The sequence below is a fragment of the Rousettus aegyptiacus genome, unplaced genomic scaffold, assembly GCF_014176215.1.
Source record: "Rousettus aegyptiacus isolate mRouAeg1 unplaced genomic scaffold, mRouAeg1.p scaffold_m13_p_2, whole genome shotgun sequence".
Lineage (NCBI taxonomy): Eukaryota > Metazoa > Chordata > Mammalia > Chiroptera > Pteropodidae > Rousettus > Rousettus aegyptiacus.
This window is the reverse complement of record NW_023416295.1, coordinates 163,449,931-163,466,227: the sequence shown is the minus strand read 5'-3', so window position 1 is coordinate 163,466,227 and position 16,297 is coordinate 163,449,931. Positions and strand designations below refer to the sequence as shown.

Sequence of the window (16,297 nt, the reverse complement as noted above, 5' to 3'; positions counted from 1 at the left end):
AGAATGGACTCAGCTGTGTGACCTTATGAAAGTTATTTCATTTCTCTTAGCCTCAGTTGCATTACTTACAAAATGGGAGAAGTTTATTTTAAAATAAAATTTAAAAAAATTTTCAATTAAGGTTGACATTCAACATTATATTAGTTTCAGGTGTACATCATAGTGGTTTGACATTCATATAACTTACAAAGTGATTCCCCCCCATAAGTTTTGGTACCCAGCTGACACATAGAGTTATTACAATATTATTGACTATATTCCCTAAACTGTACTTCCCTGTGACTATTTCATAATTGCCAATTTGTACTTAATCCTTTCACCCTTTTCACTCAGCCTCCCAACTCCCCTTCTATCTGGCAACCATCAGTTTCTAAAGATGGGAGAAATTATGCACCTACTTTTTAGGATTACTGAGAGGATCACATAAGATAATGCACACAGCATGTTCTTCAATACATGATAGTTATTAGCTGTCACAGTTTAATCCAGAGACTTCATTTTTCCATGAAACATCTCCTGACTACACCCCTCCAGCACACAACTTAAGCCTACACTAATGCTCTGTTATTCGTCTTAAATCGTGCCCCACCTATTGTACATATGGCGGTATGGCCTCCCAGGCAGAGTGCAAACCTTAAGAAATATTCCCCATGCTCCACCTAGCGCCCTGCTGGGCAGGAACCACAGTAACCAACCGCTTGGGGAGTCCTCTCAGTTCAGTGATTCTCAGCAGGGGCCTGGGTGGGCTGCGTCAGTTTTTCCTGTTGGAGCCAATTCTGCCCCAGTCGCATGGTGGGGATTGCTGTTTACTTGGCTTTGGTGCAACCACAATGCACAGAACAGGTGCAGCCTAACAGGTCTGAGAGAAGACAGGTGCACTGCACCTTTGAATGTGGGCAAGAGTTGGGTAGCCAGGAGCAGGAGCTGGGTAGCGGTGTCTGGAATGCTTCCTTAGCGAGCCAGAAATCTCGGGAGGGGCACTGGCCTTCTAGTGAAGGGGTTGGGGTGCTCTTCAAACACATCAGCCCACGCGTGAAGCGTCGAATCAACTGCCCCCTCACGGGCTGCACTGGAAGGATCCAAGCTGGTTATCGTCCCAGACCCGCTCCCGCGATCCACAGAGATCCAGAATTCAGAGGCTATTAATGAGAGTTCATCCCCTGAGGTGAGGCACTGTCAGCGCAGCCAGGATGGGGAGACAGTCACAGACCGCGGGAAGAAAATGCTGCAGGGTTCGGCAGGTGGTGCTAGGGTCACGTTTAGTGGCCCAGGGGCGGCAACAAGTCATGCCCTTCCATGTGCGCTCCTCCTGATCTGGCGTCCGCCCAACGGCTCGGCCACCTAGGGAAGCCGCAGGTCTATAAGTGTCTGCTGTCAACGCGCCTCTGGGCCTTTGCCGCCCCGCCCTTGCCTCCCAGGCCCCGCCCCTGCCCCACCAGGCCCCACCCACCCCACACACGACCCCGCCCTGCCCAAGGCCCCGCCCCCGCTGGACCAGGCCCCGCCCACCCACACGACCCCCGCCGCCGCCTAGGCCCCGCCCCGCCTAGGCCCCGCCCCCGCGGCGGCCGGAGGGTGGGCCGCGCCGCCACGTGCTCCGACGCAGGGAGCCGCCCGCCGGCTGAGCTGAGCCGCGGCAGAGCTTCAGCCCCTGGGCGCCACTCGCAGCTGGGCGGCGGAAAGCATGGCCACGGCGGCGGTGGTGGTGACCCGTGGGGCCTGCGCATGGGCGGCAGCAGCGGCTCTGCGGGGCGGGTGCGGGACTGCGGCCCGGGGGCGACCGGGCGCGGGCCCCGCTCGAGCCTTGTGCACGGCACCTGGGACAGCCCCGGGCATGAAGCGCTACCTGTGGGAGCGCTACCGGGAGGCGAAGCGGAGCACGGACGGTGAGTGCGGCGGCGCCCCCCGAATTCCCTGTACCTGGGGAGGGGCCCTTCCCGCCTGTCTGGGGCGCCAGATCCCCTTCCACGCGATCCGCCTCTCGGACCCGCGTAGGTCCGGCTGCTGACCTCTGAGGGCCCCCAATCCTGACCCGCGGTCACCCCCAGCCGTATCCAGAGGCGGCATCGCCTCTGCAGTGCGAATCGGGGAAACGCGGAAAAATGCGCCTCCAGAAACTTTACAACTCTTGGCTTTCTCCTGCTGGGAAAGCTGTTTTATAAATTCTTGGGATTTTTTTTTTTTTTTCAACCAGAAATCTGCATCCAAAGCGCTTGGTGTTGTTCCCGAGATTCTACCTATGTCGCTTGGGAGACCGTCACCCCCACGCACCGTTAGGTGTTTTTATTAACAAACAGTAATAATAGTAGCAGTCGGAATCCGGCAGGCGGCGGATTACTCTGGAGCGGGGCCGCTGGGCAGGTGGCAGAGTCCGGCGGCTAATCTATTTTCTTTCTTTGTTTTAGGGTAGGATTTGCTGTGCTTGAAATAGGAGGGGGTCCAGGCTGGGAGTGTTCTGGGCTGTCTGCCAACCTCAGTGAGGAGGGGATTCCAGGGAGTGACTACTTTGTGTCCAGGTGTACATAAAATTAGCTTGGTTGTTAAGAGAAACGGAAAGAGGTCCGAGTAAAATACCAGTCCCAGGCACATAGATTGTCTCCATGAATTCATCCTATACCTACAAGGGAGGTGCCATATCCCCTTCCTGTAGGTGGGAAAGATGAGAATCAAGTTTAAGGAACCTAGCCAGGGTCACACCTTTACTCGGATCTGTCTTTGCCCCCTAAGCCACTGCGCTCTTATTTCCTGCGCCCCTCTGCCTTCCAGAAGCAGCTGACCATTTGGGAACTGGTGTAAAGGGCCATTGGTGTTGCTTCTTCCCGGTAAGATTTAGAGTCGAAAATTTCAAACTGATTTTTTTTTTGGGGGGGGGGGCGGTGATGGTAGTGGAGGTGGCACATAAAGATAGGGAGAAACTGTTTGGTGGGAGAGAACATTTCGTAGGATCACATTTTCCATCTTTTGGCCAGAAGTCAGTTTAATGAAAGAAGGCAATTGGGATAATTTTCTGAGTGCATTCAGAGTGGCTAGCAATGCAGAATGCTATGAAATCGGGCTTATTTTCTTAGTTTTCTTTTGTTCAGAATTAATTTTGCATTGGTTTTTCAAATGGTTGTGTGGTATGGTGGAAAGAAGGCTGGCTTTGGAGACGTTGGGAATTGTAGGTCTTTGGTGAAAGAAATATAGATCATCCAACCCAGCTTTGGGGCAGGCAAGACTTCTTTAACTGAATTTTTTCGTTGAGATAATTGTGTATTTCCATGTGCAGGGAGATCTGGCATATCTTTTACCCAGTTTCTCCTAGTAGTAACATTTTGCAAAACAGTAGTACAGTATCACAATCAGTATATTAATGTTGATACATTTCACAGCTCTTACTCAGAGTCCTCTGGTTTTGCTTTTATGTGTATGTTTAGTTCCATAGTTTTTTCCTTTATCCAGCACAACAGTCAAGTACAGACCGTTCACTAAGAGGATCCCTCATGTTGTCTTTATAACCACAACCCCTCCCTCCTTTTGCTCTCTTTAATCCCTGGGGTGTTATGGGTTCTCCATTTCTAACATTTCGTTGTTTCAAAAATGTTACGCAGTCGGAATCATACAGTATGTAACCTTTTGGAATTGGCTTTTTTTCACTGAACATAATTCCCTGGAGATTCACTCAAGTCGTGTGTGTTATCTCTGTTGCTGAGTAGCTTTCTGTGGTATTGATGTCTCACAGTTTCACCTTGTTTAACCAGTTGCCTTGTTGAAGGATGTCTGGGTTGCTCCCAGTTTTTGACCATTACAATAAAGCTGCCATAAACATTTGTGTACAGATTTTTGAGTGAACATGTGTTTTCATTTCTCTAAATACCATGCCATTACTTGGTTGGATGGTAATTGTATGTTTAGTGTTTTACGAAACTACAGGCAAAGTTTATGCCATTCTTATTCTGTGGATGAGGTTCGCTGCTTGCAGCCTGTGAGACCCTGGGGAATGCCATGAAGCCTCCGTTTTCTCATCTGTAAAATGGGATGCTGGTAGTACCAACATCATAGGGTTGTGGCGAGGAACGAGTCCATCCATGAAAGGTGTTTAGAGCAGTGCCTGTGACTGATACAGCTGAAGCCTTGGGAGGGAAGGATCCACATCAGGCCAGAGTTTGGGCTTCGGTGTGTGGTAATCCCAGGAGTATTTTGGAGTATAACAGCTGGAGGAAGATTTTGAGATTTTTTAGCTCTGTGACCTTAGTGGCAAGTTGTTTTCCTCTATGGCTTGTTTTCTCAACTGTAATCTGGGGATAATGTAAAGATTTTTAGTGTGGCTTGGCACCCTGCAGATCTTCAGTAGATAGCAGCTGTTGGTATTAGTTATTAAATAACTCTTTCACTCTTAGACACACTTAGTAAGGGGTGGATGTGGGTCAGTTAGCTCTAGAGTCTAGGTCTCCTTCACCCAGGGCAGCGAATAACTGGCTACATGGCCTTGAACAAGCCTCCTGAGTTCTCAAGCTTTGGTTCCTTCCTTTGTAGAGTGAGGCCGCTGGATAAATAATGTGTAAATCCCTTCCGGTGTTACAGGTCTGTGAATCAGGTATTCATGGGCCCCATCCCATCTTCACACCCCAGCACATGGTCCTTCTCTCATCCCTGCAAACACAGGGACTTGAATCTGATTTTTCCTTCTTTGCCTTGTTTGGGGCTGTGCCATCCCTACCCTCTTTAGCTGAAATCTGTATGAGTATATGCGCCCAGCCTGCTGTCCAAGCATTTATTAAACACCTAGCAGTGGGTTTAAGGGCTGTTGGTTCACAGATGGACAAGTCTGAGAGCGAGGGGCCCACAGTAGCTGAGCCAAGCGTGGAACCTGTGTTGTATGGATAAAGAGACTGGTAAACAGATAAGTGACAATCCAGTTTGGGTAGATCACTGCTCCTGGTTGCAGGAAACTTTTGTTTGCCAAGGCTGATGCTTAAACTGTGTCTATAGGAATGAGAGGTCAAAGGAAATACTAATGTTCACACAAAAACGTTTTTGTTATTGTTCGTTTCAGTTACAATAAGACTAAAGAATTTTGTTTTCACACTTCCTGATGACTTCTTTCTGGCCGTTTGGTCTCTTGCTGTAATCCAGTCTGTTCAGTTATCTTCCCTTTGCAGGGACTCCCAGAATGAAAGATGCTCTGGGAATACATAATTTTTACTCTTTGTTTTACTCTTTCTCTCCCATCCTTTTTTTCTCGACTTTAATTAAAATATTTTTAATAGACTTATTTTTCTAAACTTTATTTTTAGATCAATTTTAGATTTACAGAAAAATTACATGTTTCTATAAACCTTATATGCAGTTTCCCCTATGATTAACCTCTTACATGACTATGGTACGTTTACCACAATGAACGAAACAATGTTGGTACATTGTGAATATGTATAATATTAACTAAGGTCTCTACTTAATTTAGAATTCCTTAGTTTTTAACCTAGTGTCCTTTCCTACTCTAGGATCCATCTAGAATAGCATGCTAAATTTAGCTGTCATATCTCCCTGGGCACCTCTTGGCTGTGATAGTTTCTCAGAGTTTCCTTGTTTTTGATGACCTTGACAGTTTTGAGGAGTACTGGTTACATCCTGTATGAAACTCAGCTCAAAGAAGAGGTTTTTCTTTTTCTTTCTTTTTTTCTTTTTTCTTTTGTATTTTCAGGAACAGAAATAATGGTTTGTAACCTCCAGCAAAATTTTCTGTAGAACTGTGGATTTTAACCCACTCCGCACCCCAGGGGACATTTGGCAGTGTCTAGAGACCTTTTCGATTGTCACAACTAGGGGAAAGGGGATGCTACGGGCCTCTAGTGGGTGGAAATCAGGGATGCTTCTAAACCTCTTAGAGTGCAAATCACATCCACCCCACAAAAGGATAATCCCGCCCCAAACGTCAGTTGTTGAAGACTGAGAAATCTTGTCATAAAACTGTGAATTCTAAGAAATCTTTGTGAGATTATAACTTAAAGGGATGGATGTATTCGTATGTGGCCTGTTATTTCCTGTTCGGATGCATGCGGTGTCTTTGAACTTAATCCCTGGCCTTCCCCATGTGCTCATCAGTTATTAGCTGGCCCAGCTACGTAAGGAATGGGAAGCATTCCCGTCCTCCAAGAGGAGCTGCTCCCGCCCTCTATTTGGAGAGCTTGGTGGGTCCCCCCCCCCCCCCCGCTCCCCGCCCCAGCTTAAAGTCATCTCAGAGCCTGGTCTATTTAGAATGTTTGGCTACTCGGCTTGGGCTATAAAATATATTAAGTTGTAGAAAAAAATATGGAGATGAGCTTGAAATGTTAGAAGCTTTTGTAGGGTGTCGAAGGATTTGTTCAAAGTTCTCGGTGTAGAGCATTGAATACCCAGGCAGAAGTTTCGTGTTTGGTAAGGACTGTGTGTAGCGCAATCATGCAAACTAGCGTGTACAGAATAAACATAAAGTACAACCCTTCGGCACCTGTGAGATAATTTTAAAAAGTAGAACTGTGTTCCACCGTCTTCTGAGAGATCAGCAGTCTGAAATGGGTCTCATTGGGCTAAAATCAAGGTGTTGGCCGGCCCGCGTCCTTTCTGGATCCTCCGGTGGATAATTTTCCTTGCCCATCCAGTTTCTAGAGGTTTCCCGCATTCTTTGCTTTGTGACCCTTTCTGTTTCCAAAGCCAGCAGTGGCCAATTGGTCTCCTGACCTCACGTCACTCTGACACTGTCTTCTTCATCCTTTTCCCCACTTACGGACCCTTGTGATTACATTGAACCCACCTGGATAATCCAGGATGCTCTCTATTTTAAAGTTGGCTGATAAGCAGCCATAATGCCACCTGCAACCCTAATTTCTCCCTGACCATGTAAGGTGGACACACAGGTTCCAGGGGTCAGGATGTGGATGTCTAAGGACAGCCATTATTCTGTCTACCACATTTTGAGATTATTTTAGAAATAGTTTTGGACTCAAAGATCCCCCAAAAGTTGGGGTGTCTCTGTGTGTGTGTGTGTAGCAGGGAGTTCCTAGGTTATGCTGATTTAGGAAAAATGTTAACTGAATGGATGAGTAGGAAAAAGGAGACGGGACTGACATTTATGAAACACCTACTATATGCCAAGTACTACGCCAGACATTCAGCTTACATTTTATTGTTTGATAACTGTGCAACCTTGGGCCAGTGACTTCTTGGCCTTATTTCCATATCTACAAATTGTGGATAGCAGTGTTTACCTCATAGAGTACTTGGGACATTAATTGAGATAAGCAACGGGAGGGGCCCACTGCGTGGCATATGGAAGGCGTTGCTACTCATTCCTTTTCTGTGTCCTCTATACTTTGATGAAAAATTCTTCATAGTTTGTCTAGTGTCTGATTTTTCGGTATGGCTAAATTTTCTTTTGCCAAGATGTTTTCCCTTTCTTTTGAGCAGTTAAGTTTGTTTTTTATTAAATGACTTATTTTAAGATTAGGTTGTCATTAAACCATTACTGTAATTTTATTTCAAATGCGGTTGCAGGTAAGTTTTATTTTTGGAACTTTGGGAAGTGTGATGGATTTCTACAGAGCAGTCAGAATTACAGATATTACTTACAAAGTAATAAGAGATATAATTTTAACTTTTGGTGGGAGTAGTATAAGTGTCATATACATTATTAATTATTCAGGTGAGTAATTCTATTTGTCATGGATTGATTTCCCCTGGAGATGATGCAAAATATCTAACTAATGAAAAAAACGAAAGCTTCTTTTTAGATTAATAAATGCAGTAAAAATGAGTTCTGAATCGCTGCCTCCTCTGGGGGCGTACCCAGCCCTAGGTCAAGTTCCTCTCTCCTCCACCTGTCAGAGGGCCATTTCTAGGTCTCCCTCACTGCCTGTGATGTTTCTCGTTACTGTTTGTGCTTTATTATGATTTTTATTTATAATCCCTGCACAGTGCCCCGTACCATGTCTCACACCATAGTGGATGTGCAGTAAGTGCTTACTGAAAAAATCCCTGGGAGTGTGGGAAGTGGGAAAACCAGTTTACCAAAATACTACATGCCGCATGGTTTCATTTGTATAAAATCCTAGAAAATCCAAACGAACCTGACCCAAAGAACAGAAGTTGCCTGGGATGGGAAAGGGTGCAGGGGAGGGGTGGAATTCAAAGGGGCATGAGAAGTGTTTGGAGGTGTTAGGTGCGTCCATTATTTGTATTGAGACGATAGCTTCAGTGCGTGTGTGTGTGTGTGTGTGTGTGTGTGTGTATATCAGACCTTGTAAAGCTGTGTACTTTATGGGAGATTTACTGTATGTCATTGGTTCCTCAATAAAACTATAAAGACAAAGAAAGAAGGAAAGGACTCTGGTTTTGCCTTGTTTGAGACAGGTACATACCCAGGCGATGGGAGCCTAGGAGTGGCCCAGCGTGAGTCAGATGTTCTCCTCTGGACCAACAACTGGGGATCAAGGGGTGGGGCTGGGTCATGGACGAGCTCAGAATGTGTGTGTTTAGAAGTAGGGAAAGGTCATTTCTTTATCTAAGGGTTGGTGTGTGCTGGACACATAAGCCCACAGATGTTCATTTTCATAATGAAAAGGACACCTCGGACATTGTGACATCTGTCATTGGACTAGCTAGAGATTTACACCTGAATGACTATTGGAGATACTGGAGAAAACATTTTCTGGCTAAAAATAATTGCATTTAAGTCTCTCATCATAGCAAGGCTTGCGAATCGTGTGTTATCTCAGGTCACGCTTTCTGCTTGACTTGATTTCCTTCACTGTAACTGATTATTAGCAAAAAAGGATATTGAGTGGACACAGCCGTGCCAGATGACGTTGGTTGGCAGGAAACAACATTCTAAACATAAACATAAAATTAGCGTTGTGGTCAAATTGTTCCCTAACATATCAACTGCATCGGAACAAATTCACATTTTTCGGACAAGCACCATTAGCAAATCTGCTTGGCCTTCGCCCAAGCCTTACTTGACGCAAGGAAGTCGTGACCTGTGAAGTTCGCTAAGAGAAAATCACCTGAAGTGGGGTTGTCTTTTTCATTTTCATTTGGCGATTACAGATGAGGAGTTTGAAGGTTTAAAATTCGGATATGGAACCTTGAGTTTACTCGCTGTGGAGACAGTGAAGGAAATGTGGGTACTGTTTCACCTCATGAACCAAAGCCCCTATGCCTTTTTTTAATGTATTTTTAATCTATATAGTTTAAGAAGAAATTTTGAAAACTAATTTTCAATCTATATGTGAACTTTTTTAAAAGAGAATTTGAAGGAAACGACTTTGGGTGGTAAACACAATAGAATATATAGATGTTAAATTATAACGTACACCTGAAAATTATATAATTGTATTAACCTATGTCACCCCAATAAACTTAATTAAAAAAAGAGAATTTGAAGCCATGTTAAATAAATATGAATAGTTCATAAAATATTTGGAATATTATGAATATTAATGAAATATGTAAATATTATGAAATAAAACTAGAAGAGGAGATTTGGTCAGATGAGGAAAAAGAAATATAGTCAATCTCCTCTAACTTTGGCCGATGCGGGAACACAGAAATACATTACAAAGCAGTGTGACCCTGAGCCGTTAGTCTTGTCTCCCCTTCACAGGGCCTCACATGTGGTGCCTGGCACATGGCACGTGCATGTGGTTTTCAGTCGCTAGGATGACTCGTTGGTCCACTGAACCCGGGGAGATGCATGGAAGCTGGGTGGTGCTTTATGGGGGAAAGTAGGAGTTTTTTTCTGTTTTTTTTTTTTTATAACCTCTAAAATTCTCCAGGAAAAAAAAAAAGTTGTTTCTCCCTTTTCCCTCCCCTTTCTTTTCTCCTTCGAGGACTTCAGAGCTGAATAGCCTTTTTTTTCTAGAAGAGTTTGAAGTCTAGGGGCATATATTAAAAAGAAAAATCCTAATTTAATTAATCGTAATTAATCTTTAAGAAACGTGCCACCTTAATGTCTCTAAAATTGTGGTTTGTCTTACCAAAAAAATGGAACCTCAAGGATTTTTTTCCAGTGCATTTCAGCTTTTCTGTTTGATCAGTCTTGTTAGCACAGTTTGGTTCCAGAGGTCAAGTATCTGAGATGTGTGTTTGGGCCCTCACGTGGCCCATGTTCTCTCCCAGGTTTTGCTTTATTAATGTCACTGTAACCAAATCTTTGTATATGTATCCACATCTCTGAATATTTCCTTTGCATAGATTCCTGGAAGGAGAATTACTAGGTTAAAGGGTATGAATATTTTTAAAAGACTCCTGGTGCTGCTTGCCAGTCTGCTTTCCAGGAGGCTCGAATCGATTTATATTCTCAAACGGTAAAGAGTGAGGCCGCCACTCAGTCCCGGTTACCAACCAACTCGGTGTTCTGTCATTAAAAAGAAAACAAGAAGAGAATCCCTCCAAACAAATGCTACAGATAACAACAATTGCAACAAAAACACCACTGATAGGAAAATGACATCATACTTTATTTCTTAGCCAAGTAACACTTGCTTATTATAGTAATAAAATGTGAATGAAATGACAGTAAAACCATTAGTAACTCCATCTTTAGGAGAGAGCTGTAAACTATCTAATTGATTTAATTTTCTTTTTTAAATAATTAGATTGGTTGAGCCTTTATGTTCACTAGCCATTTTCCTCTCTTACAAGATATATCTTTTTTTATTTGTTGGAGTCTTGTTTTTATTATAGATTTATGTGGATTTCTTAATATTAAGGACATTAGTCATTTGTTGCTTGTCTCAATTTTCATCTAGTATACCTCTTCCTCTGAAATTATTGTTTTAGATATTTTTGGGTACACAGATGTTTAACATTTTATGTTGTAAATCTGTTGATATTTCCCTCTTGTGATTTATTCTATTGTTTTTACGTTTGGAAAGTTATATTTTAAATATTTTTAATATTTAAAAAATTAACTCTTTGATTCACATGATATTTGTTTTGCAGTATAATGTGAAGAAAAATCTTGACGTTCTTTCCATAGAGCCAACCAGTGTTTAGTTAGACAAGGAGACAGGATATTCCAGGTAAATTTAATCCAAGTCAGTACCCAGCTATAGTATATTGTGGAGAGCACAGAGTAGATTACTCATTATATTGAAAATAGGGCATATGAAGAAGAATTTAAGATTAAATGATGGATTAAAGTATAAATGGAGCATGCCTCTGAAGCCATGTTAAAAGTTAAAATTTGTAAGCAGTAAGAATTTTGAGTAGCTGAATATCCTGGAAATGAACTTTTACTTGAGACTCCTTTAGTTGCAAGCAATAGAAAACTCAACTCAAATTGATTGAATTTAAGCAAAATAAATAAGTAAGTAGATAGATAGATAGATAGATAGATAGATAGATAGAAGAAATTTTATGGGCCCGTGCAGTTGAAAAATCCAGCTTCAGGCATATTGATCCAAGTTTAGATGATGTTCATGGGTTGCTTTTCTCTCTCGGCCTTGCTCTTGGCCTCTTTTTGAGGTTCCTAGTAGTGACCCCTCATCTTCAGAGTAAGTTTAGAATAAAATGCCTATTCCTTGAAATTCCCCTAAACATTCAGAAATTTCCTTGATTGGACTCCTTGGTTTACTTTGGCTGCGGGAAAAGTATAATGATGATCGGAGAGGGTCCTATGCTTGCCCTAAACTAATCAGTGTTGGTGAGGGAATTCAGGGGGTCTGTTTGGCCAGGCCTGTTCACACGCATTCCTCCTGGAGTCAGGAGCCTCAGGGAGACCATAGGATCTGAATGTTGGGGAAGGGCAGTTTCCCAGAGACATTCAGCATACCAGAAAAGTAGATGGTCTATCAGTCAGGTTAGGCTTGGTTTTGCCGCAGTGACAAGCATCACCAGAATCTCAGCTTACTGGCTTACTATAGACAGCTGTAACTAAAGTTTATTTGTCACCCTGCAAAGCCTACTGGGGCCTCAGGCAGCCCTCCAGGAATGTTTCCTTGACTAGGTGGGAAATGTCTGACTTCTGTAATTAAGTTCTGACTTCATTCATTTCTCTGTCAGTAGTAAAGATAACATTTCGGCAAGGAAGGAATTCTTGTTATCATCTTAAAAAAAAAAAGCAGAAAATGATACAGCGGCTATGCAGCATGGCAGGTCCTCAAAAAAATGAAAAATCAGATTTCCATGTGATCCAGCAATTACACTTTTGGGTATGTATTTGAAAGGAGTGAAAGCAGCAGCTCAAAGAGATATCTGTACACCCATATTCACAGCAGCATTATTTGCAATAGGCAAAAGGTGGAAGCCATCCAAGCGTCCATCGATGGAGGAGTGGATAAGCAAAATGTGACCCATTTGCCACATCGTTCTCTGAAAGGCGCTTGGCTTCCAGCTCGGGGTGGCTGCGTTGGAACCGGGTCTGAGCTTTGGCCAGAGCAACAGAGCTGTCTCTCCGTTTCTTTGTAGCCTTGCTGTCATCATTAGGTACAAAAGGAATTCACTTTCTAAATTCGTACCCACTCTCGGTTCTGTTTTGGGAAAGTACATAACTGACTAATCAAGAGCCCGTCTGTTTATATTTTAGAGTCTGCAGTTTAGACAGACTGTTTCTTTCTTCCTGAGTGGTTGGCATTCTTTCCTTTTGCCTTGTAAGTATTTGTTACAGCCTTAGCACTTTTTTGAAGTGGTTCAGGGGATGGCGAGATCCTTTTAAAGCTCCCGGTGTTCCCCCTATGTATTTTGAGTGATGGCGGGTTAAACATCCATGCTTTCTGGTGATGATTTCATGTGATAAATACACCCTGGGCTCTCAGTCCAGCAAGGGGCTTGGTTCCTGGGCACCTTTTGGATATTCGTGATATTCTGTCTTGATAGTGTTTCCTTGAGAGCTTCAGATATTCTTCTCTGGTGATAGAAGGGGAGAAAGACTTCATTGCCAACACCATTTCTAAATATAAACTTCTAATTTAAGCAGCCTGTTAGAACTTCCCTTGGAAAGTTCGGCTGTGAAACTAGAGCTTTTAGTCAATCTATAAGCCACTCGGCTTCACTTACTTTACAATGCCACATGGTCAAATTCAGTAAATAGCATCGTCGTGGTGGCCTATTGATTATATAAGGCCAGGTCTTTGGTTTTCTGTGCTGAAGAGCTTGGGATAATAGGCTTCCCCCTTCCTCAAGACTAACTCTTGTGAACTGTCTGCCTTTGAGTTTCTTATAATGTGACTGTTTCCTATCAAGTTGTTTTTATTTGCAAAAGAAAAGAAAAAAAAAGCCAAGATTATCATCTCATTGATTTTGACAAAAGTAATTAATGAAGAAATGGAATTGGCGAATCTCCATTATCTGTTTTCAGTAGACTCAGCCATATGTGGATTGTCAGTGGGAGAAACATTCATTCATTCATTCATTCATTTACTTACTTTCATTGGCCTAGAAATTCTGTATGGGGATGTAAAAATTTGGTTTTAAGTTAGTGTAATATGGCAACTGATTATACTCCAGACCTTGAATAGGTGTCGGGTTAATCTCGATGAAAAATTTTGTAAGATCTGTGTGTACATTCTTCTGGGGAAAGGATTCTATACATAGCTTCTTTAGGTTTTCAAAGGGATCCAAGCCTCAAAGCTGTGAAGAGCATTCTGAAGTGCTGAGAATACCTCACTGCGACTGGGACCGTCCTCTGATTGGAGCTGTCACCCCTGCTAGAGTAGTACCTTTTGAGGACTTCGGGTGGCCCTTAGCATGGAAGTGGATAACCCAGGCCATTCCTAGTCAGAACGAAGTGATCAGAAGGGAAAGCAGAAGCACCATAAACTCCGGTAAAAACCGAAATGGTGAAGGATTGAGTCCATTTTATTTTTGGAAACAAATGCACCCTTCTCAAATGCTTATTAATTCCCATGATCCTGGGGAAGGGAGCTAACAACTTAGATTCTGGAGCCAGACTTCCTAGGTTCAAAGCCCAGGTTTGCCATTTATTTAGTGGGTGTGTGTCCTTCAGCAAATTATTTAATTTCTGAGCGCCTCCTGTGTCCTCATATAGAAAATGGGATAAGAGTATTTGCCTCATAAGGTTGTCGTAAGTGTTAAATGAGGTAATGTATAAATGTTTATGACACATGTAGTATATGGCAAGTGCTTAATAAATATTAGCTGTTATAATGGAGCTAGGAGGTTGTCTTTAGTAACATAAAAAATAGTAAAATAAGGACAGTTCCATTTTTAGTAAATATGGAGAGTTGAATTTTTGTATGCATGTGGTTTTTTACCCATCTCCAGAAAGTTACCTGTCTTCAGTGTTTGTCTACTTAGGAGTTGTTTCAATAAATTCTGGTGCACAAACATCATACAAGGTGTAAGAATGCAGTCACATATTTTAGCAAAATAGGATAGTGTTCCTGTGACAAAATGTTACATGATGAGGTTCTTCCCATGAAGTGACTCACTGTGAAAACTGGATGAGAATATCTGATTTCCTTTTCGACTTTAGAAATATGTTGTGCAGATTCTGATCCTAAATTTCATCTAGGATATGGTTCCTGAAGACTCATGGTCTAAGATTTCACTTGCATGAGCAATTTCTCCATTATTATCAGGTGCCAGAGAGCCTCTTTCTATCTCTTTACATTCATCTTCTGACTCATCTAATAATTGTGAAATGTTGTCTTCTGTCAGTTTTAATCTTTTCGCCATTATGGGTGGAAAAATGGAAAACTACGAATTTCCAACTGTGTTTGATGAAAGCTAAAGAAAATGATGGCAAAGATGGCATCTTCAGAATCGTTTTACACCTTCTTGCAAATGATATAATACGTCTGACAGTGCAGTGGGGGAACTGGAGGTTGATGTAGTGAGGATTTATTTTGCTATTTTACCGTCCAGACAATCTCCTTTCGTTCTGCTTTCTTAACTTAGTCTTTTTTTTTTTTTTTTTAGAATGATAGGTGGAAGTAGTCATATAACGATGAAATAATTCCTGCCATGGAAAAATAGCAAAATGTTTCAAGACGTTGGAAGAATAAGATCATGAACATTTCATATTGCCTCTTAGATTTTTAAAAGGGTCTGGTGGACTTATGGAAATTGTAAGGTAGATTGAGTTTTGGGAAAACTTCCAAGAAAGAATAAGTCTTGAAATAGCTATCCTTACACACAATTAGAACTGCTCAAAAGAAGAAACTCTAAACTGTTATTGGATCCAGGGACCCTGATGGTAGGCTGGGGGTTAATCACACTTGTAATAAACCATCTGAAAGAATCTGAAAAGTAAAAACTAACACAAAGATACTTATTGCAGTGTTATTATTATTTTTTTTAATAGGAAAAAAACCTAAATGCATAACATAGGTTGATTTGGCACAGTATACCTAAATCTTATGTAATGATTTATAAGTTATGTTCTCAGAAAGTCTGTAATGATAGAATGCAATCATGGTAGAATATTAAATTTAGAGAGCATAGTACAAAGCTGTATGTATATACAGTGCGAGGTCAACTATGTAAAAACATACACAGAACAATATTGGCAGCAAATACATCAAATGTTAATAGTTGTTTTCTGGGGGATGACATGATTTTTAAATTTAATCATCTGTCTTCTAAAATCTATAGTTGACTGACTCTTATAAACAAAGCAAATCTTTTTGTCATGTCGACGTAAATATTCTTTCGTAATAACAGTTTTATTAAGGTATTATTTACATGCTATACAGTTCACCCACTTAAAGTCTCGTGTTCAGGTTTTTAGCACATTTACGTCAGTTCTTCAACCATCACCATAATTAATTTTAGATCATTTTTACCACTCCAAAAAGAAATTCTATACCCATTAGCGGTCGCTTCATTTCTCCACATCCTCCCAGTCTACTAATCTTTCTGTCTGTGGATATGCGTATCCTAGACCTTTTATACCAACGGAATCATACAACGTGTAGTCCTTTGTGGCTGGCTTCTTTCACTCAGCCTAATGTTTTCAAGGTAAAGCAAATCTCTCTTGAACTTTCATTTGCTTACTTTATTTAGCAGTCATACTAACCCTTATTTATCATATGGTGTAACGTATTCTTTTTTCTCCACTTCCAGAATCGGTTCCTTCTATCATGAGCAACTTGCTGAATCCAGACGCCATTTTCTCCAACAATGAGATGAGCCTGTCGGACATTGAGGTCTATGGCTTCGATTATGACTACACCCTGGTGTTTTATTCAAAGCACCTCCACACACTGATCTTTAATGCTGCTCGAGACCTCCTTATCAATGAACACCGGGTAAGAGCACAGGGGCGTTTTAGTCTTCCTCCCCTGTCCTTAGACATTTGAAGAACAGCCGTGAGCCG

General features: G+C 42.1%; 1 protein-coding gene across 2 annotated transcripts in view; it reads left to right on the top strand.

The window, feature by feature from the left end:
• The first annotated feature begins 1,593 nt into the window (after nucleotides 1-1,593).
• Nucleotides 1,594-16,297, top strand: part of NT5DC3 (5'-nucleotidase domain containing 3) — a 49,944-nt gene continuing 35,240 nt past the window's right edge. Inside the window, exons 1-2 of one of the 2 annotated variants that reach the window (XM_016126998.2) lie at nucleotides 1,594-1,886; nucleotides 16,045-16,229. In XM_016126998.2, coding sequence (XP_015982484.2) covers nucleotides 1,685-1,886; nucleotides 16,045-16,229 — 387 coding nt within the window. In that variant the 5' untranslated portion in view covers nucleotides 1,594-1,684. Of the gene's footprint in view, nucleotides 1,887-1,909; nucleotides 2,823-16,044; nucleotides 16,230-16,297 lie in introns of those variants that run through there. The other variant, XM_016126999.2, reaches the window with a different exon arrangement.